The sequence below is a fragment of the Notolepis coatsorum genome (assembly GCF_963971535.1).
Source record: "Notolepis coatsorum genome assembly, chromosome: 2".
NCBI classification, from domain to species: Eukaryota; Metazoa; Chordata; class Actinopteri; order Aulopiformes; family Paralepididae; genus Notolepis; species Notolepis coatsorum.
The window spans coordinates 142041871-142064777 of NC_140166.1; the positions used below are offsets into that span (position 1 = coordinate 142041871).

The 22907-nt window shown below is 44.0% G+C and overlaps 1 protein-coding gene across 1 annotated transcript; it reads left to right on the forward strand.

The window, feature by feature from the left end:
* Positions 1-9618: 9618 nt before the first annotated feature.
* On the forward strand, positions 9619-22646 carry kiaa1143 (KIAA1143 ortholog). The gene is made up of 3 exons (XM_084307371.1): positions 9619-9812; positions 12198-12372; positions 19035-22646. Exons 1-3 carry the CDS (start codon positions 9696-9698, stop codon positions 19331-19333), a joined length of 591 nt encoding a protein of 196 aa, XP_084163497.1. The 5' UTR covers positions 9619-9695; the 3' UTR covers positions 19334-22646.
* The last annotated feature ends 261 nt before the right edge of the window (positions 22647-22907 follow it).

The window sequence follows — 22907 nt, forward strand, 5'->3', positions numbered from 1 at the left end:
TAACAAGTCACCTTAGCACCAGCTCCGTTGGATTGCACCCCATGCAGTTTGGTTTTAGGGCAAAACATTCAACTGAGACTGCAATCTGCTTCCTCCTGGAGAATATTAAATAAGCTTGATAAGGGGGGAGTTGTTGCAGCCGCATTTCTAGATCTAAAGAAAGCCTTTGACACTGTGGATCATGGTGTCCTGCTCACCAAGCTTTCTCGGTACAACTTCTCCCCTAATACCATCACATACATGAAGTCTTATCTTGAAGGTAGAACTCAGGGAGAGTAAGGGCAAATGGTGAGCTATCCTCTGCCCTTAGCTGTGGTTTTGGTGTCCCCCAAGGATCTATATTGGGACCGCTGTTGTTTAGTTTATACATTAATGATCTTCCAGCTGTATGCAATAAGTCTGACATCCAGATGTATGCAGATGATACGGTCATTTATGTCCATGCAGAAACCAAGCAGCAAGCTGCAAACAAGTTAACAGCGGTAATGACATCGGTCACTGAATGGTTGACTAGCTCATTTAAACACCAAAAAAACTGTTTGCATGTTTTTTACAAAGAGGCTGATGAATACTGTCTCACCTGATGTTTATGTCAGAGGAGAAAGGTTGACAGTTGTGTCCGAATATAGATACCTTGGGATAAAAATGGACTCCAATCTTACATTTAAAAAAACAAATCAAATCAGTAGTAAACAACAAAGTTTCACTTATCAAACTTCGGTCACATCAGAAACTCTTTGTCAACAAAAGCAGCAGCACTGTATTTTAATGCCATTATTATGTCACATTTAACATACTGTCTGACTAGTGGACACAAGCCTCCTGTACAACACTATGATCTGTACAGGTAGTTTACCATCAGGCTGTGAAAGTTCTGGACAGGAAAACAAACAGCCACCACCATTGTCATAGCATAGCAAACCAGAACCTACTGAGCTGGGACAATCTCGTCAAATTCAAAGATGCCTGCCTTACCTATAAAATCCTACATGGCTTGGCTCCTCCCCCCCCTCTGTACTTTCATAAAACAGAAAGCATCTGCTGACAGATATACCAGGTCTGTAGTCAGAGGGGACTGTGTAGTCCCAAACAGGAGGTCTGCTTTTAGTCAGGCAGCCTTTTCCGTGAGAGCAGCCCACACCTGGAACAGTCTGCCAACACGGCTCAGGGAGTATCAAAGCTACATTTAATTTAAAACTAACTTAAAATCATGGTTGAGAGATGGTCAAGTGTGCGACCATTTTAACTGAGGGGTTGTGATGTATTGTAATGTATTTTAATGTATTTATTTGTATGTATTTTAGTGTATTGTAACCTACAGTATACTGATTCCTACTGTGTTATTATTGTACTATGTCTTAATTATTGTAGTGCTCATGTCACCTGCCCCAGAGACTTAAATTAGCCAACCTGGCTAAACTGGCATATTTACAGTCAAATGTTCCTTAATATGCACGGTCTCTGTATTTTAAACCAATAAATACAAATACAAAAATTGTGTTATGATGAATTGAAAATGGGGGACGCTGATGTAAACAAGACGAAAGTCTTTCTCTGGTCTGCATCCCCTTAACAATTGTGTGTATTGAGCCGTACTGTACTGTACCCATTCTGCAATCTGTTAATACATTTTTCATCAATCAATTAATCAATCAATCAATCAATCAATCAATCAATAATTCCCTTCTGAAATGTTGTCCAATAAAGTCCCTTGTCGTTTGGGAGGGTTGGGAATAAGTTATTTGTGGGGGAAATTAAGCTGGCAATTAAAACCTTGTTGACTCCCTTATGATGATGATGATGATGATGATGATGATGATTATTATTATTATTATTATTATTATTATTATTATTATTATTATTATTATTATTATTATTATTATTATTATTATTATTATTATTATTATTATTAATTAGAGGAGGGTAAATAGACTAGGCAGAATTTCAGAAAATGTGCTTGTATAAAGTGCTGAAGGCATTTCGTGTTTATTTTAGGTACACAACATTTCTAGGGGTATTAAGGGGTGCTGAATCCAAATCTGCTGTATACCAAGCTCAAAAATTTCAAACAAGGCCTGAAAATTGAGAAATCCAACATGGCCGCCAGCACCAGGCCCTCTCTCCACAAAAACAGGTGCTAAACCCACATTTCTTATTCTACTGACATGAAACTTTGCACAGAACATCTGCACCTATGGAGGAAGAAGGTAGGAATATAGCTGTGGTGCAACCATGAGAGTAACAGGGTGTTTTTGACTGTCTAACTGTAATCTTTGTATAGGCGAGGATACAAAAATGACATTTCTTCAGTGTTTGCAGGAATACTGCAGCAATTTGGTAATAACTATACAGTGTGGGACACCAGCATTGGAATCCCCCAAGTCTTAGCTTTCTTCAGGTACCAAGTTTATGCAAGTAGCTCTTATAAATCTGGATATATAAGCATTTTAATGTAAGCATGCTGTTTTAGGCGAATTTTCAAAAAATAAATGGTGGGGCTTAATGAGTTAAGTGTGACTACACAAGGTACAAACCTGAATTAAATGTGCTTTTGTAAGTTTTCTTACATGGGGGATCCGATGCCATATTCAGATTTATATCTCATTATGATATAGATAGTGAAAAAATAATTGTAACTATGAATAATTTCTCAGCTATTGTTATTATTTCCCAAATAATTTGGCAGATGTGCTGTGATGGAACCTTTGCATCCCCACTATCAACCCCTGCCCCCTTCTCCATCCACATGTCCCTCTCTGCTATGGGACAGATAACAGCTGTTACCTAGGTAAAGTCATGGCTATTGTTTTGATGTGATAATTTGACATTTTATGTTGTTAAGTGATTGTAGTGTCTGATGTGTAAATAATTGTAGCTTTTTATCATATTTAGATCTCAGAAAGAAGCCTAGCCTTACACTTCTCACAGAAGAGGCTGAGGCTGGCTGGCTTTACCTGTTAGCTGCTAACATTAGTCAGCAAGTTTTTAGCTGGGATTAGCTAGTCACTAGCTAATGTTACTGTGATCTCACAAGGCCAGTAAGGCTGTCCCCGAACCCTGTTTTTGGGATTCGAACTTCGTCAGGGTTTTTCAAACAAATGTTTGAACCTTCGTTTTTAATAATAATAAATAAAAAAAATAAAGGAAAAAAACATTTTCTTTTTTTTTCTTTTTTTTAATATGTTCGGACGTTCGAACATTCGGGCTCAGCCTTAGAGGCCAGACTACGACAGGCTAACGTTTCTGTCTTAATGAGCAAGCTAAATCAATACATATGTCTTACAGTTTGCATTCTTATCCTAAGATTGTTCAAATCTTCTTATAGGTTTGAATTAGTCAATTGGTGACTGAAACCATGGCTGAAGCGACAGAAAGTGTAGTGTCAATGGAGCTGCAGTTGTGCATCATCTGTCAGAAAGACAAAAAGCAAAAGCTCATGGAAGTTAGTAAGGATGGCCTCCAGTCAGCAAACACTATCAGAGAACTCCGGTCAAAATTACATAATGACAATTTTCGAGATGCAACTAGTCGACTTACAGAGATATTTCAAGGAGACTTGCCTCACCATTTCTTATGGCATAGGGATTGCCGAGCGCCATACATGGATAAAGGTAAAATTGAAAGGTTGAAGGCTGGATCGAAGAAAATTCTCAAAATTGTGCATCCACAGCAACTATGCAAAATGTTAGGCTACGCAGCAAAATCCCTCCAATGGATTGGAAGCAATGTATCTTTTGCCAAGAAGTTCGTAAAGAAGCACTACATGACATACAAGATTTGAGAGTCAGTAGCAGAATACTACAAGCAGCAAAGTATGACTCATTCTTAATAGTGCGACTAGCTTGTGTAAATGATCTTACTGCTGCAGAAGGGAGCTATCACCAGACTTGCAAGACCAAGTTCGAACGTAGGACCAAACGCCTGGAAGAAATGTCACTAACGAGCACAGACATGCCATTGGAGTGGCTTTGCCAAGAACTTGAACAATCAGCAAAGCAAGAGGATATTCTGGATCTTGTACATGTGTGGGACCGGTACTATACACTCGCTAATGAGGCTCAACTGGATATACCATCTAGATTTCTGAGCAGAAGGAACACATTCAAGGAACAAATAGCTGATCATCTTGAGGGCATATACGACTTTGTTGTACTGCATGATCAGCCCCGAAATGAACCTCGTACTGTCTTGGTTCCATCCAAATACCGGCATATTCCAGTATCAGCAATGGTGAAAAACGACTCTGCAGACATTGAGAGAGTCATTCCTACATTCCAACATGAGGATCAAGATATGTTCCTAAACATGGTGCATGTAGCATTGCAGATCCGAAGGGACATGCTCTCTCATCCCAAACAAGAAGGGATAGACATCAGTGAAAACAGAGCAATAGACAGCATACCCAACAGCCTTTACATGTTCCTCAACTTGTTACTAGGTGGTCAGCACCTTCTGGAGGATGACAATATTGATGATGATAAGAACACAGCCAAACGACAGTTTAGAGTCCGCAGCATTGCACAGGATCTTATGTACACAGCCAGTGGAGACAAGTTCCTCACTCCGAAGCACATAGAACTGGCCAGTACCCTTCATCAAGCCACATGTTCGAAGGAGTTGGTAAACATGTTTCACCAGGCAGGTCATGTTATGAGTTACCGTGATGTACTCAAACTTGATACTGCATTGGCTAAGAAGACCTTGGAGACCATGGATGATGACGGTGCTGTTGTTCCACTAAATCTAGTAAGGGGGCGCTTTGTTCATTTCTCAACAGACAATGTCGACATCAACGAGTACACTCTGGATGGAAAAGGGACATTCCATGCCACTCAAGTGGCTGCCTGGCAACGTGGTCCTCCTGTAGGTGATCTCCTGGAAGGGATTTATCTTCATTCCAAGTCAGAAACCCTCAACATCCCCCAGGCAATGACTGATATCATACCTGCACCAAAAAGAGGAATCACAGAGCGCCCATTCAGTGGTGTAATAGCAGCAGACTGTTTCACACAGTCATCTGAGCAATGTCCCGTAGCACAGAAAGCACAAGCTACTGATATGGCTTTCCACATGTCCAGGACATCTCAGAAACCAATGCCTTCCTGGACATTGTTCAATGAAAAGGCAAGCACAGTCAACCCAGAGAAAACTACAGTAGGGTACCTACCTATCATCCAGGCTCCTGCATCGGAACTCGATACACTGAACACAGTCGTCAAGCGAGTGCTCCATGTCGCCAAATCAATGGAACAACAACATGTCATTCTCACAGTGGACGAGGCACTTTATCCGAAGTTATTGGAACTGAAGTGGTCAGTAGAAGAATACAAGGATGTGCTTATCCCTTGCCTCGGAGGCCTTCACATTTCCATGAACTTCCTGGGTGTGATCGGACAACACATGGCTGATTCTGGCCTGAGCGAGCTATGGGTCAAGTGTGATCTTCTGGGAGCAAATGCTGCTCAGCATGTCATGGCAGGAAAGGGGTATGCACGTGCCATGAGGACCCACAAACTTACCCTGCAGGCTCTTTGGCAGCTACTACTCCCACGGCTTTATGCATATCTGGATGGAGTTGATGTCACCCTGAGAGCTGAGCTCACAGATCTCTGCCAATCAACAGTTGCTGATGACATCGCACAGATGGTCGACTTACTTTCTACAGACAGATTCCAGCAGCCCATGAAGGAGTTTGCTGCATTGCTTGTAGTTGATGACCCGAACGCTGCATTCTGGTGGGACTACATGACTATGGTCAGCATCCTACTCTACTTTACACGAGCACAACGTGATGGATTGTGGGATCTCCACCTGTATGCTTTCAAACGTATGCTGCCCTTCTTCTTCAGGTACAATCATATCAACTACGCCCGGTGGGGTACTGTGTACCTGGCTGAGATGTCTGCTCTCCCACCAGAAATCCTCGAGTTTCAGAGAGGCAACTTCGTTGTAAAACGCAGTGATCGACACTTCAATCAGGTTTCAGCGGATCAAAGTACAGAGTGGCTCAATGCTACAGGAAAAAAGAGTGGAGGCTTGGTAGGAATCACCAGAATAGAAACATCCCTCAGGAGATGGACACTGTCATATAATCTGAGAACAGTCATAGCTTCTCAGACAACAACAACAATGCTGAGACTGACAACAGACGAAGAAGACGATGTGTACACACACACCGAGTGCACAAAGAGTAGAATGGAGAGAGACGACACTGATGAAAGCAGACTCTGTGTGTCATTGAAAGAGCACGGAGTGTTTCAAGATGGGGGTGACACACTGAGAAACATAATCAACAAGGACGTAGTCACACCGGAGATTCAAGAATCCCTACTTGGCGCAGAACACCTTGGACAGGCACAACTGAACATGTTTGTGGACAAACGTTTGTGTGAACCTCCAGATAGTGACCAGCACCTGAACCTGAAATCACCCATTCGAAAGAACAAAGCCAAGACATTTGCCTCTTTGTATGAAGTTGTGCAACTTTCTAAGAACAAGCAAAACACCATCAAAGTGGACAGGCAGATTCTACAAAGGCTCATCACAGCTTACAGAGCAGGTCGTAAGGTAGACCTTGACAATATTCTCCAGCATGAGCTCATGCCCATCCCGCCATCTCTGGCCACAACTAACGGGAGTCTACATTCCACCAACAAGTCTGTGTTAGCAAATATACTGACGAAACAAGTTAAAATCCCTGCAGATCTTACCCTTCAGGGACCCAGCTGCCTGGTCATTGATGGCCAAGCTCTGGTAATGGCACTCGGAAAGCCACCTGACACTACAACATTTGGAGACTATGCCAACAAGTTCACTGACACAGTGTTGAAGATGGGAGCAAAATACCAGAGGGTAGATGTCGTCTTTGACAGATACCATGACCAATCCATCAAAACAGGCACAAGGGTGAAACGCAAACAGCGCCACAGACCAGTACGTCGTGAAATCAAAAACAAGTCTGTTCCACTTCCTGCCGATTGGTCGAGCTTCATGGCCCTTGAAGACAACAAATCAGATCTCGCTCAACTACTCTCAAACCACCTGATAGAACACAGCCCGGATGATGAACCTGTAGTTGTAGTATCAGGGGGGTTTGCTGAAGCGACAACCGTCAAGTCAACAGATCCAGATCTTGAAGTCTCCTCTCTGAGTGCTGACCATGAGGAAGCTGATATGCGACTGATTTTACACTGCATCCAGGCTCCAATGGAAACAATCGTCGTGTCAGCGCGTGACACAGATGTGCTGCTTCTACTCTTGGCTCACTATGACAGGATCCGATGTACGCATCTCTACATGAAAGCTGGGACATCAAAGGATCCAAAATATTTTCCAGTACATGACATTAGAAAGCTACTATCTGATGATCAACTGGACACAATCCTTGCCTTCCATGCCCTCACCGGATGTGACAGTGTGTCCCAGTTCAGTGGTCATGGAAAGAAAACAGCCTGGCAGGTGTTCGAGCACCATCACACTGATCTTGCTGGCCTTGGGAAGGGCCCTTTCACAGAAGATCTTGTGACATCAACAGAGAGATTCATCTGCAAGATCTATGGTGTGCCTGAGGTGGATACGTGCAACAAAGCAAGAGTCAAGTTATTCTGCAAAGGCCGTCCACAAGAGACTCTGCCACCAACCTCGGATGCAGTGAAGTTCCACATCATGCGCTCACACTATCAAGCAAGCATCTGGAACCAAGCTCACCTGCCACACCCTGATCTTCCTCCTGTTGATGAAATGGGGTGGATACACAAGGAAGGACAGCTAGTGCCACAGCTACTCTCTCTGCCACCCATGCCTAAAGCCTGCAGGGAGTTCACTTCATGTGGGTGTACCAAGGAGTGCCTCAGCCAACGCTGCAGCTGCAGGTATGTATGAAGGATTAGCTGATAGTGATCAATGTTATTAGATTGTAAAACTATGATGTGGTAGAGCATATCCACCTGCAAGACTGTATACTCTAGACTGTTTGTTGTTAACAGAATTGTGAACATATGCCTATAACAGAGAGAAAAAAAGGAATGAAGGAACAGAATAAATCACTGTAAGGACAATTGTATCATGTGTTCGAATATACTTGTACGAGAGATGGCTATAATCTTTCAATTCTCTTCTACTCTATTCTATTCAGGAAGAGTCACATGGCATGTATCGAAGCATGCAATTGTAAGAAAGTCAACACCTGCCGGAACACTGCGTGAATAAGCTGTCACTGTAAGGATTACTGTAACAAGTATTCAAACGTACATTCACTTATATTGATATGGTAAAATAACCTTTTTATTTTATTCTATTCTATTCAGGAAAAGTGGCATTGGATGAATCATGCAACTGCAAGACACCTGCGACACCTGCCTGAATACGATTGATGACTGACAATAAATTACTGTACATAAGCTACTGTACGAATATTAAGGACTATATCATTTGCATAAATGGCATGTTAATTAAAATAATGCAAGAGAAAAGAGTTTGATGAATAAATCCATGGCCTGGGATCATCCTGCTTTTCTTTCTTATTTGGTTGATGAGTTATGCATCAATAACGACCACCGTTTCTGCTATAAATATGAGTTTCAAGCAACATTTTCACAACTGATCTAAAATCAGGATATGATTTTAAATTCCTCATGTATGCAAACATATAAAAACACATTTCATTCATGTTTCTACCTTGTTTAGTCAAAAAGATATGCACTTAAATAGATTTCAGACTGGCGCTGGCGGCCATGTTGGGTTTCTCAATTTTGAGGCCTTATTTGAAAATGTTGAGCCTGGTATACAGCAGAGATATAAATATATATGGCATTGGATCCCCCATGTAAGAAAACTTACAAAAGCACATTTAATTCAGGTTTGTACCTTGTGTAGTCACACTTAACTCATTAAGCCCCACCATTTATTTTTTGAAAATTCGCCTAAAACAGCATGCTTACATTAAAATGCTTATATATCCAGATTTATAAGAGCTACTTGCATAAACTTGGTACCTGAAGAAAGCTAAGACTTGGGGGATTCCAATGCTGGTGTCCCACACTGTATAGTTATTACCAAATTGCTGCAGTATTCCTGCAAACACTGAAGAAATGTCATTTTTGTATCCTCGCCTATACAAAGATTACAGTTAGACAGTCAAAACACCCTGTTACTCTCATGGTTGCACCACAGCTATATTCCTACCTTCTTCCTCCATATGTGCAGATGTTCTGTGCAAAGTTTCATGTCAGTAGAATAAGAAATGTGGGTTTAGCACCTGTTTTTGTGGAGAGAGGGCCTGGTGCTGGCGGCCATGTTGGATTTCTCAATTTTGAGGCGTTGTTTGACATTTTTGAGCTTGGTATACAGCAGATTTGGATTCAGCACCCCTTAATACCCCTAGAAATGTTGTGTACCTAAAATAAACACGAAATGCCTTCAGGGTTATGATTTTCTGAAAATTGACCCTGTCTAAAACGCCAGAACAAGATGGTCAGAAGTCTTATAATAAACCTAATTCAGTTACTATTCTAAAATGCTATTCCTTTTTTAACCGGTGGGGGGCAGCAGCCAAGGCTTTGGACATCAAAAGAAGAAGAAGAAGAAGTCGCTTGTCGCAAACTGATGACGTACATTTTGAGGTCTCGTCGTCGCACAGAGCTGGTATTTTGAATTTGAACATAATAATATTTTGAATTATTATCTGCTGCACAACGATGAACAAGAATAACAAGAAAAGTGACGTGTCGTGGGTGAAACCGGCAGAACCATCTTTCCTGAAGAAATTCAAGAGTGATGTTGGATTCAAGGAAGGTCCGAATGTTGACACCAAGGTATATTCGCTGCGCGCCTTTTGTTGATGATATTAATGTTAGTAGCGAAGCTAACGTGTTAGCATCGCTCCTCTACCTCGTTGCTAACGTTAACTAATGTACCCATGTCGTGTGTAAGAAAAGTGTTGCTTAGTTGGCCAGCTCTATGTATATTATATTCATTATTATATATATACGTCTTTTTTTTAATTAACCGGCTGTCGTGTGGCAGTGAAAGGGTTAACCGGCTTAGATTAATTTAAAAAAAAAATCTGCAGAAGAATGTGTGTTCTACCCAAATAATGACCAGAGGAGGAGATTTATCCTCGCCTCTTCATCTGAGGAGTCACTAGCTGTTCTATCTCCTTGTTCAACAGCATGAACAATTTGAACATGTCTCCTCTTTTTGTAATTTCCAGTGTTTCTTTTAAAGGTGACATGCATTATAAATGTCTTTTTTCAGTGTCTAGCATTGTATTATAGTAATAGGAGTATCAATGTGTCCGTGTCTCTAAATAATGGTAGTTAGGATTCGTGTTACCTTACCTTATCTTTAGGTGGTTGGCCTGAAAACTGAAAATGACAATAATTGTTATGGTCCGGTGTAGCACACTGACTGGGTGCAGAGCTTGGCCCTCTGAGCATTGCTTTAACGCCGTCAGGATCAGGGGTTCGATTCCCAATCGAGACACCAATTCTGAAAAAAAATTATGCAGTCCATTGTAAAGCACTTTGTGTCCTGGTGCAGGAACATACCTTAACCATTTCACTACCACACTACAGACGGTTAACCCTTTCACTACCACACTACAGACGGTTAACCTTTCACTACCACACTACAGAAGGATAACCTTTCACTACCACACTACAGACAGTTAACCTTTCACTACCACACTACAGACAGTTAACCTTTTCACTACCACACTACAGACGGTTAACCTTTCACTACCACACTACAGAAGGATAACCTTTCACTACCACACTACAGAAGGTTAACCCTTTCACTACCACACTACAGACGGATAACCTTTCACTACCACACAACAGACGGTTAACCCTTTCACTACCACACTACAACACTACAGAAGGTTAACCCTTTCACTACCACACTACAGAAGGTTAACCCTTTCACTACCACACTACAGACGGTAGGCCTGCCACGATAACACATTTTGCTGGGCGATTAATTGCCCCCGAAAATATCGCGATAAGCGATATTATTGCGACCGGTTAGAGAATTTTTTTTTTGGATACATTTATTTCCCAAAACTTTTATTTTGAAGCCCACCGCTCCGTCTTTTCCGGTGTTTAAGACTTTTATTTTGAAGCCCACCGACCGGACCGGAAGTATTGTTGTGAAACACTGCAGACCACTGAATAGAGACGCGTCTCTAGGATTTCATAATCATTATGTTTGCAGCAGGCACAAGTGCAATAAACAAAGGATACAGTCACTGTGTATTCTGCCTCATTTATTGATTAAACAAAACCGACATCAACACAATTTGCCACCGAGCGGAGAGTTTAGTCTCGCAAAAAGATCGCTGACTTGTTAAGGCTTGTTGTTAGGTTAGGTGCTAATGTTGTGCTAGCGTTTTAGCATGGCTATCGTACATAGCGTGATCAATATAACTCGCTATTGATTGTTTGTATGAGTAACGTTAATGCTAGTAGAATAGACACAACGTGAGGTAATCACCATCCATTTTAAACCGGTTATTACCTAATGCTAACGTTAGCAAATAGACGCGACTGGTAACGTTACAGCTTGTTAGCCTAATGCTCGTTAACGTTAGCAGACAGCCTAGCTAACGTTAACGCTTGTAGAATAGACACAATGAGAGGTAACGTTAGCGTTAGCAGAATAGACACAACGAGGGTCTCGTTAATGTTGTTATTGATTGATTGAAAACTGTGTTTACTCTGTTTGTATGAGTAACGTTAATGCTAGTAGAATAGACACCACGTTAGCCCCACGGAGCTCCTGTGCTGTGCTCTGTAGTAAAGCCAGCGGCCCGCCTCCCAACACGGACAGTGACTGACAAGGGGCACTGGGTCCGCCTCATTAAAACAAACGCGCAAATAGCAATTAATCGCGCCCGTCAAAATCATTGCATTCATTTTAATTATCGCGGCAATTAATCGATTTATTGCTTATCGCGGCAGGCCTAACAGACGGTTAACCCTTTCACTACCACACTACAGACGGTCACCCTTTGTCGTGTGGCAGTGACTGTATTGTTGCGGTGAAAGGGTTAACCATTTGGTGGTGTGGTAGTGAAATGGTTCATTCACTCAGCCCCCCCCCCCACCCACTTTGTATGTCATATTTCCCCTGTACATCCAAGAGGCGACCCGGGTTATAGTTCCGTGACTAAAATGAACGTACTGCTTTCCTTATTTTAGCGCCAGGTGATGCCAGAATTGGACGACGACAGTGGCAGCGACCGCGAGGACGAGTTGCCACAAGTTGTGGTCCTGAAGAAAGGAGACCTGAGCGCAGAACAAGTCAAGAAGATGAAAGGTGGAACTGATGGAGAGAAAGATGGAGGAACAGAGAAAGATGGAGGTGTGGAGAAAGGTAAGAGCAAACCCCTCACGTCTTGGGATTAGGGCTGCTTTTTCAGTAGAGCAACGCCCTAACATTATGGGCTTACCGTCTTCTCCAGATTCAGACAAGAAGATAGACACCATGTTCTCCAGATTCAGACAAGAAGATAGACGCCATGTTCTCCAGATTCAGACAAGAAGATAGACGCCATGTTCTCCAGATTCAGACAAGAAGATAGACGCCATGTTCTCCAGATTCAGACAAGAAGATAGACGCCATGTTCTCCAGATTCAGACAAGAAGATAGACGCCATGTTCTCCAGATTCAGACAAGAAGATAGACACCATGTTCTCCAGATTCAGACAAGAAGATAGACGCCATGTTCTCCAGATTCAGACAAGAAGATAGACGCCATGTTCTCCAGATTCAGACAAGAAGATAGACGCCATGTTCTTCAGATTCAGACAAGAAGATAGACGCCATGTTCTCCAGATTCAGACAAGAAGATAGACACCATGTTCTTGTCTGTGGTCTCAGTAGAAAGCTATCCGGCTGCAAGCTAGCCTAGCTTAGCACAAATGAATGGGCACGGATGATGACCACTAGCCTATCAACAGCTAGTCTAGCTGGTCCATATCCGCTTCTGTTAATTTGTGCTAAGCTATCTCACTCCTTCCTTCCTGTGTGACACATCTCACTGCTTCCTGTGTGACACATCTCACTCCTTCCTTCCTGTGTGACACATCTCACTCCTTCCTTCCTGTGTGACACATCTCACTCCTTCCTTCCTGTGTGACACATCTCACTCCTTCCTTCCTGTGTGACACATCTCACTCCTTCCTTCCTGTGTGACACATCTCACTCCTTCCTTCCTGTGTGACACATCTCACTCCTTCCTGTGTGACACATCTCACTGCTTCCTGTGTGACACATCTCACTCCTTCCTTCCTGTGTGACACATCTCACTCCTTCCTTCCTGTGTGACACATCTCACTCCTTCCTTCCTGTGTGACACATCTCACTGCTTCCTTCCTGTGTGACACATCTCACTCCTTCCTTCCTGTGTGACACATCTCACTGCTTCCTTCCTGTGTGACACATCTCACTGCTTCCTTCCTGTGTGACACATCTCACTGCTTCCTGTGTGACACATCTCACTCCTTCCTTCCTGTGTGACACATCTCACTCCTTCCTTCCTGTGTGACACATCTCACTGCTTCCTTCCTGTGTGACACATCTCACTCCTTCCTTCCTGTGTGACACATCTCACTCCTTCCTGTGTGACACATCTCACTCCTTCCTTCCTGTGTGACACATCTCACTCCTTCCTTCCTGTGTGACACATCTCACTCCTTCCTTCCTGTGTGACACATCTCACTCCTTCCTTCCTGTGTGACACATCTCACTGCTTCCTTCCTGTGTGACACATCTCACTCCTTCCTGTGTGACACATCTCACTCCTTCCTTCCTGTGTGACACATCTCACTCCTTCCTTCCTGTGTGACACATCTCACTCCTTCCTGTGTGACACATCTCACTCCTTCCTTCCTGTGTGACACATCTCACTGCTTCCTTCCTGTGTGACACATCTCACTGCTTCCTGTGTGACACATCTCACTGCTTCCTGTGTGACACATCTCACTGCTTCCTTCCTGTGTGACACATCTCACTCCTTCCTGTGTGACACATCTCACTGCTTCCTTCCTGTGTGACACATCTCACTCCTTCCTGTGTGACACATCTCACTCCTTCCTTCCTGTGTGACACATCTCACTGCTTCCTTCCTGTGTGACACATCTCACTCCTTCCTTCCTGTGTGACACATCTCACTCCTTCCTGTGTGACACATCTCACTGCTTCCTTCCTGTGTGACACATCTCACTCCTTCCTTCCTGTGTGACACATCTCACTGCTTCCTTCCTGTGTGACACATCTCACTCCTTCCTTCCTGTCTGACACATCTCACTGCTTCCTTCCTGTGTGACACATCTCACTCCTTCCTTCCTGTGTGACACATCTCACTGCTTCCTTCCTGTGTGATACATCTCACTGCTTCCTTCCTGTGTGACACATCTCACTCCTTCCTTCCTGTGTGACACATCTCACTGCTTCCTTCCTGTGTGACACATCTCACTCCTTCCTTCCTGTGTGACACATCTCACTGCTTCCTTCCTGTGTGACACATCTCACTGCTTCCTTCCTGTGTGACACATCTCACTCCTTCCTTCCTGTGTGACACATCTCACTCCTTCCTTCCTGTGTGACACATCTCACTCCTTCCTGTGTGACACATCTCACTCCTTCCTGTGTGACACATCTCAATCCTTCCTGTGTGACACATCTCACTCCTTCCTGTGTGACACATCTCACTCCTTCCTGTGTGACACATCTCACTGCTTCCTTCCTGTGTGACACATCTCACTCCTTCCTTCCTGTGTGACACATCTCACTCCTTCCTGTGTGACACATCTCACTCCTTCCTTCCTGTGTGACACATCTCACTCCTTCCTGTGTGACACATCTCACTGCTTCCTTCCTGTGTGACACATCTCACTGCTTCCTTCCTGTGTGACACATCTCACTCCTTCCTGTGTGACACATCTCACTCCTTCCTTCCTGTGTGACACATCTCACTGCTTCCTTCCTGTGTGACACATCTCACTCCTTCCTGTGTGACACATCTCACTCCTTCCTGTGTGACACATCTCACTGCTTCCTTCCTGTGTGACACATCTCACTCCTTCCTTCCTGTGTGACACATCTCACTCCTTCCTTCCTGTGTGACACATCTCACTGCTTCCTTCCTGTGTGACACATCTCACTCCTTCCTTCCTGTGTGACACATCTCACTGCTTCCTTCCTGTGTGACACATCTCACTCCTTCCTTCCTGTGTGACACATCTCACTCCTTCCTGTGTGACACATCTCACTCCTTCCTTCCTGTGTGACACATCTCACTGCTTCCTTCCTGTGTGACACATCTCACTGCTTCCTGTGTGACACATCTCACTCCTTCCTTCCTGTGTGACACATCTCACTCCTTCCTTCCTGTGTGACACATCTCACTGCTTCCTTCCTGTGTGACACATCTCACTGCTTCCTTCCTGTGTGACACATCTCACTCCTTCCTGTGTGACACATCTCACTCCTTCCTGTGTGACACATCTCACTGCTTCCTTCCTGTGTGACACATCTCACTCCTTCCTTCCTGTGTGACACATCTCACTCCTTCCTTCCTGTGTGACACATCTCACTGCTTCCTTCCTGTGTGACACATCTCACTCCTTCCTTCCTGTGTGACACATCTCACTGCTTCCTTCCTGTGTGACACATCTCACTCCTTCCTTCCTGTGTGACACATCTCACTCCTTCCTGTGTGACACATCTCACTCCTTCCTTCCTGTGTGACACATCTCACTGCTTCCTTCCTGTGTGACACATCTCACTGCTTCCTGTGTGACACATCTCACTCCTTCCTTCCTGTGTGACACATCTCACTCCTTCCTTCCTGTGTGACACATCTCACTGCTTCCTTCCTGTGTGACACATCTCACTCCTTCCTTCCTGTGTGACACATCTCACTGCTTCCTTCCTGTGTGACACATCTCACTGCTTCCTTCCTGTGACACATCTCACTCCTTCCTTCCTGTGTGACACATCTCACTGCTTCCTTCCTGTGTGACACATCTCACTCCTTCCTGTGTGACACATCTCACTGCTTCCTGTGTGACACATCTCACTCCTTCCTGTGTGACACATCTCACTGCTTCCTGTGTGACACATCTCACTGCTTCCTGTGTGACACATCTCACTGCTTCCTTCATGTGTGACACATCTCACTCCTTCCTTCCTGTGTGACACATCTCACTCCTTCCTTCCTGTGTGACACATCTCACTCCTTCCTTCCTGTGTGACACATCTCACTCCTTCCTGTGTGACACATCTCACTCCTTCCTTCCTGTGTGACACATCTCACTGCTTCCTTCCTGTGTGACACATCTCACTCCTTCCTGTGTGACACATCTCACTGCTTCCTTCCTGTGTGACACATCTCACTGCTTCCTGTGTGACACATCTCACTGCTTCCTGTGTGACACATCTCACTGCTTCCTGTGTGACACATCTCACTGCTTCCTGTGTGACACATCTCACTGCTTCCTGTGTGACACATCTCACTCCTTCCTGTGTGACACATCTCACTTCTTCCTTCCTGTGTGACACATCTCACTCCTTCCTTCCTGTGTGACACATCTCACTCCTTCCTTCCTGTGTGACACATCTCACTCCTTCCTGTGTGACACATCTCACTGCTTCCTTCCTGTGTGACACATCTCACTGCTTCCTTCCTGTGTGACACATCTCACTGCTTCCTTCCTGTGTGACACATCTCACTCCTTCCTTCCTGTGTGACACATCTCACTCCTTCCTTCCTGTGTGACACATCTCACTCCTTCCTGTGTGACACATCTCACTGCTTCCTTCCTGTGTGACACATCTCACTCCTTCCTTCCTGTGTGACACATCTCACTCCTTCCTTCCTGTGTGACACATCTCACTCCTTCCTTCCTGTGTGACACATCTCACTTCTTCCTTCCTGTGTGACACATCTCACTCCTTCCTTCCTGTGTGACACATCTCACTCCTTCCTTCCTGTGTGACACATCTCACTCCTTCCTGTGTGACACATCTCACTCCTTCCTTCCTGTGTGACACATCTCACTCCTTCCTTCCTGTGTGACACATCTCACTGCTTCCTTCCTGTGTGACACATCTCACTGCTTCCTTCCTGTGTGACACATCTCACTCCTTCCTTCCTGTGTGACACATCTCACTTCTTCCTTCCTGTGTGACACATCTCACTCCTTCCTTCCTGTGTGACACATCTCACTCCTTCCTGTGTGACACATCTCACTGCTTCCTTCCTGTGTGACACATATCACTGCTTCCTTCCTGTGTGACACATCTCACTCCTTCCTGTGTGACACATCTCACTGCTTCCTTCCTGTGTGACACATCTCACTCCTTCCTTCCTGTGTGACACATCTCACTCCTTCCTTCCTGTGTGACACATCTCACTCCTTCCTGTGTGACACATCTCACTCCTTCCTTCCTGTGTGACACATCTCACTCCTTCCTTCCTGTGTGACACATCTCACTCCTTCCTTCCTGTGTGACACATCTCACTCCTTCCTTCCTGTGTGACACATCTCACTCCTTCCTTCCTGTGTGACACATCTCACTCCTTCCTTCCTGTGTGACACATCTCACTCCTTCCTTCCTGTGTGACACATCTCACTGCTTCCTTCCTGTGTGACACATCTCACTCCTTCCTTCCTGTGTGACACATCTCACTCCTTCCTTCCTGTGTGACACATCTCACTCCTTCCTTCCTGTGTGACACATCTCACTCCTTCCTGTGTGACACATCTCACTCCTCCTTCCTGTGTGACACATCTCACTCCTTCCTGTGTGACACATCTCACTGCTTCCTTCCTGTGTGACACATCTCACTCCTTCCTTCCTGTGTGACACATCTCACTGCTTCCTTCCTGTGTGACACATCTCACTCCTTCCTTCCTGTGTGACACATCTCACTGCTTCCTTCCTGTGTGACACATCTCACTCCTTCCTTCCTGTGTGACACATCTCACTCCTTCCTTCCTGTGTGACACATCTCACTGCTTCCTTCCTGTGTGACACATCTCACTCCTTCCTTCCTGTGTGACACATCGCACTCCTTCCTTCCTGTGTGACACATCTCACTCCTTCCTTCCTGTGTGACACATCTCACTGCTTCCTTCCTGTGTGACACATCTCACTGCTTCCTTCCTGTGTGACACATCTCACTCCTTCCTGTGTGACACATCTCACTCCTTCCTGTGTGACACATCTCACTCCTTCCTTCCTGTGTGACACATCTCACTCCTTCCTGTGTGACACATCTCACTCCTTCCTTCCTGTGTGACACATCTCACTCCTTCCTGTGTGACACATCTCACTCCTTCCTTCCTGTGTGACACATCTCACTCCTTCCTTCCTGTGTGACACATCTCACTCCTTCCTTCCTGTGTGACACATCTCACTCCCTCCTTCCTGTGACACATCTCACTGCTTCCTTCCTGTGTGACACATCTCACTGCTTCCTTCCTGTGTGACACATCTCACTCCTTCCTGTGTGACACATCTCACTGCTTCCTTCCTGTGTGACACATCTCACTCCTTCATTCCTGTGTGACACATCTCACTGCTTCCTTCCTGTGTGACACATCTCACTCCTTCCTTCCTGTGTGACACATCTCACTGCTTCCTGTGTGACACATCTCACTCCTTCCTTCCTGTGTGACACATCTCACTCCTTCCTGTGTGACACATCTCACTCCTTCCTTCCTGTGACACATCTCACTCCTTCCTGTGTGACACATCTCACTGCTTCCTGTGTGACACATCTCACTCCTTCCTTCCTGTGTGACACATCTCACTGCTTCCTTCCTGTGTGACACATCTCACTCCTTCCTTCCTGTGTGACACATCTCACTCCTTCCTTCCTGTGTGACACATCTCACTGCTTCCTTCCTGTGTGACACATCTCACTGCTTCCTTCCTGTGTGACACATCTCACTGCTTCACAACACCGTGTGACACATCTCACTGCTTCCTTCCTGTGTGACACATTGTTCTCATCTTCTCCACAGGGGATGAACCTCCGACTGACGGCAAGATCCTGTTCAAGAAACCGGCCAAACGCTCCTCCTCGGACAAGTTCCAGGGCATCACCGCCAGCTCCAGCAAAAAGAAGAAGAGCGAGGGAGGTGAGGAGAAGGAGAAGAGGGAGGAGAAGGAGAAGGGGGAGGAGAAGGAAGAGAAGGGCGAGGAGAAGGAGAAGAAGGAGGAGAAGGAGAAGAAGGAGGAGAAGAGGGAGGAGAAGTCTCTAAAGAAGGTGAAAAGCAATAGCCTCCTCTCGTTCGGAGACGATGACGAAGACGAGGACTGAGTGTCTCTTGCGGCGCACTGTGAAAACACAAGGGTGAGCGCTGATCCAACCTGATGGTCTGTACTTCCTGTACTTCACCACATAGACTCTGTCGAAGGGACATCTCCACATTTAGCATTTTTAGTCGTTTTTTTCCCCTCTTATCTAAGCCAAGCATTTGTCATATTATGGGGAAATGTTCCTACTTTATAATGTTTGTTTTCTTTTTGAACACACGACTTGACATCCATTTGTAAACGAAGGCGCAGGTTTCCCTTCCTGTTGTTTCTTCTTCTTTAGTGACCTATCTCTCAAGCTCCGCCCTCTTCTCCTGATCCTCCAATCACGACCGCTGCTTTCCTCAGGAAAAGCAACGGTTGCGATTGGAGGATCAAGAGAAGAGGGCAGGGGTTTGAGAGATAGGTCAATAGGGCATGTCAGTCACACGATAACTCTGGTGCTGGAAGTCTTTCCTCTCCGTTTCTCACAGTCTGTCCGACAACACGACACCATTCATTCACAATAAGCTCCTCATAATTTACAAAACAATGTTCCTTCCTGTCACTTTCCTCTCCCGAGTAGAAAGAACGATTTAGTAACTTCCTGTAATTAATGGTCATCGGTTGTGAAATGTTTGAGCCCTTACTTTCTGCTTGTGACATTTCCATGACAACTACTATGCAGGGGTGTAAAAAGTACACAGAAATTATACTTAAGTGAAAGTATGGGTACCGTCTCAAGTAAAAGTCAGAGTATCTGGCTAAAAACACACTTGAGTAAAAGTTTAAAAGTTTCTACTTTTAAATGTACTTAATTACTAAAAAGTAAAAGTTAAAACTTTTTTTCAAAGATCCCCGCTTTCTAGTCTTGCACAAGGACCAATCAGCATGGGTATGGGCGGGTTAATTTTCCATTGATGGGGATTTGATTGGCTGTTTTTAAATAAAGTGCAGCAGGATTAATAATGTTAACGTTAGTTCGGCCAGAGAAACAAATATACTAATTTAAATTGTTGGACCTGTGAGATTTGTACTTTGTAGGTCTGCATTTAAATGTTAAGGAGTAAAAAGTGTTTTTTTCTCTCTGAAATGTAATTGAGTAAAAGTACAAGTATACAAACCTAATAATACTAGAGTAAAGTACAAATCCCCAAAAACGGTACTTAAGTATTGTAACGAAGTACAATTACTCAAGTACTTCACACCCCTGCTACTATGATACCCATAATAATCTGAGCAACCTTTCAACCAATAGCTGCTTTCGCTTTGGAACAAAAAGTTTAGTTTAGTTTTTCAAGTGGAGGGAACAGTATTTGTCATATCACCTCAGACGTCTGGACTGATTCGGTGGAAGGATTTGGAAAGACTCACGTTCACCAAACGGCTCTTATGTTGAAAATAATTCTTCTGCCACCAGGGTGCATAGACATGTTATAAAGGCTAGATGACTCACCCGCGCTGCTGGCCAATGGAGACCGACGTTGCCACACGGTGGCCATCTTGCCACAGGCAGCACGCCCACTCATAACATGAATGTCTATGGTGCATGTAGTACTATTGAAATAACCATAGCTTGCTACATTTTCAACCGATTTTCAAACGGTTTGTTATAAACTTCAGAGATGCTGTTATCATACTGCATACTTATATAATGGACTTTCATATGAAAATAATTTCAACATGACCAAGCGTCCTGAATCATAGCCACGTTAATAACGTTTGTAATAAACCAAACCCTTTGTGAATCATTTTGAAGATTTAGCAAGCTATGGTCATTTACCTATTGGTAAATGGAGAAATGTATACCTGTTCATAATTGTGATCAAATGTATATGTGTGATTATCCATTCTAAATCAATAAACTATTCAATCAATCAATATTTAAATAGTACACTCACTATAGACATTCGTGTTATGAGTGGGCGTGCTGCCTGTGACGAGATCAAGATGGCCGCTGGTGAACTACGCTGGAGACTCCGCCTTGCACCATCTAGTTATATATATATATCTATGCCAGGGTGTGGTGTAGAATGTGACTGACGCTATACAGTACATCCCATCCCAGATCTACAACACTACTGTAAGCACCTCGTTGGAATGGTAGTGTGTGACTGTCAGGGTTCCTGCAGGTTTCAACAAGTTAAATTTAAGACTTTTTAAGTTTGATTATGGGTTCAGGCTATTACTGTACTGTTTGCAGCCTAGACGTTCCCCCAACACATTCAAATGTGATACAGACAGGTTGTCGCAACGTAGAACCTCCTAATCCAATACACGCTTAAGACCTATCAAAAGCATACTTTTTCAACCCGTTCACTACCACACTACAGAAGGTTAACCCTTTCTGTAGTGTGGTTGTGAAAGGGTTAGCCATTTGTCTTGTGGTAGTGAAACGGTTAAACCTTCTGTAGTGTGGTTGTGAAAGGGTTAGCCATTTGTCTTGTGGTAGTGAAAGGGTTAAACCTTCTGTATCGTCGCAGTGAAAGGGTTAACCCTTTGGTAGTGAAAGGGTTCAAACTTCTGTATCGTTGCAGTGAAAGGGTTAACCCTTTGGTAGTGTGGTAGTGAAAGGGTTAACCCTTTGGTAGTGTGGTAGTGAAAGGGTCAAACCTTCTGTATCGTCACAGTGAAAGGGTTAACCCTTTGGTAGTATGGTAGTGAAAGGGTCAAACCTTCTGTATCGTCGCAGTGAAAGGGTTAACCCTTTGGTAGTGAAAGGGTTAAACCTTCTGTATCGTCGCAGTGAAAGGGTTAACCCTTTGGTAGTGTGGTAGTGAAAGGGTCAAACCTTCTGTATCGTCACAGTGAAAGGGTTAACCCTTTGGTAGTGAAATGGTCAAACCTTCTGTATCGTCGCAGTGAAAGGGTTAACCCTTTGGTAGTGAAAGGGTTAAACCTTCTGTATCGTCGCAGTGAAAGGGTTAACCCTTTGGTAGTGAAAGGGTTAAACCTTCTGTATCGTCGCAGTGAAAGGGTTAACCCTTTGGTAGTGTGGTAGTGAAAGGGTTAAGGCCTAGAATTCTGATTAAACGTAGGCATTCGAGAATCTGCCGGAACCCTGTTTTATACGTGAACCAATACATTCAGCAGGTCATCGAATGTATGAATATAATATTCTAGCTTCCTCCGTGGAGCCTTTGATGTTTACCTTCCTGTCAATGCCATTGTACGTTTTCTCTTTTAATGTCAATAATGTTGTAATTTTTTGTTGTCGTCGTATTGGATTTGTACAGGATTTTTTTTTATTTTATTGAAATACGATACAATATGAAATGAAATGCAAAAAAATAAGAAATTAAACCTGCCCGAAGATTAAAAAGAGAAAACATCCTGGATTGTTTGGTGTCGTGGTAATATTTTTTTTGTATGTGTCCATATGATCTGTCCTTATAACTAGGGATGTGCATGACTGACGAATCATTTTCGAATAGTCTACTGTTCTTAACACATTGAGTGCCACGCCCCTTCCGGGAAGTGACCCCTTCCGTGCCGCCCATTAAACCCATGTAAACATAGTTGTAGTTTGTAGAGCTAAACCTATATTTTATAGTATAGCTATGGGTCTAATAACTCCCTCGAGTCTCAGTGAGCTGCTT

Coding starts and splice junctions, on each gene's coding strand:
- kiaa1143 (XM_084307371.1), top strand. CDS start 9,696: ATGAACAAGAATAACAAGAAAAGTGACGTGTCGTGGGTGAAACCGGCA. Junction 9,813..12,197: donor GTCCGAATGTTGACACCAAG/GTATATTCGCTG, acceptor TCCTTATTTTAG/CGCCAGGTGATGCCAGAATT. Junction 12,373..19,034: donor AGATGGAGGTGTGGAGAAAG/GTAAGAGCAAAC, acceptor TCTTCTCCACAG/GGGATGAACCTCCGACTGAC.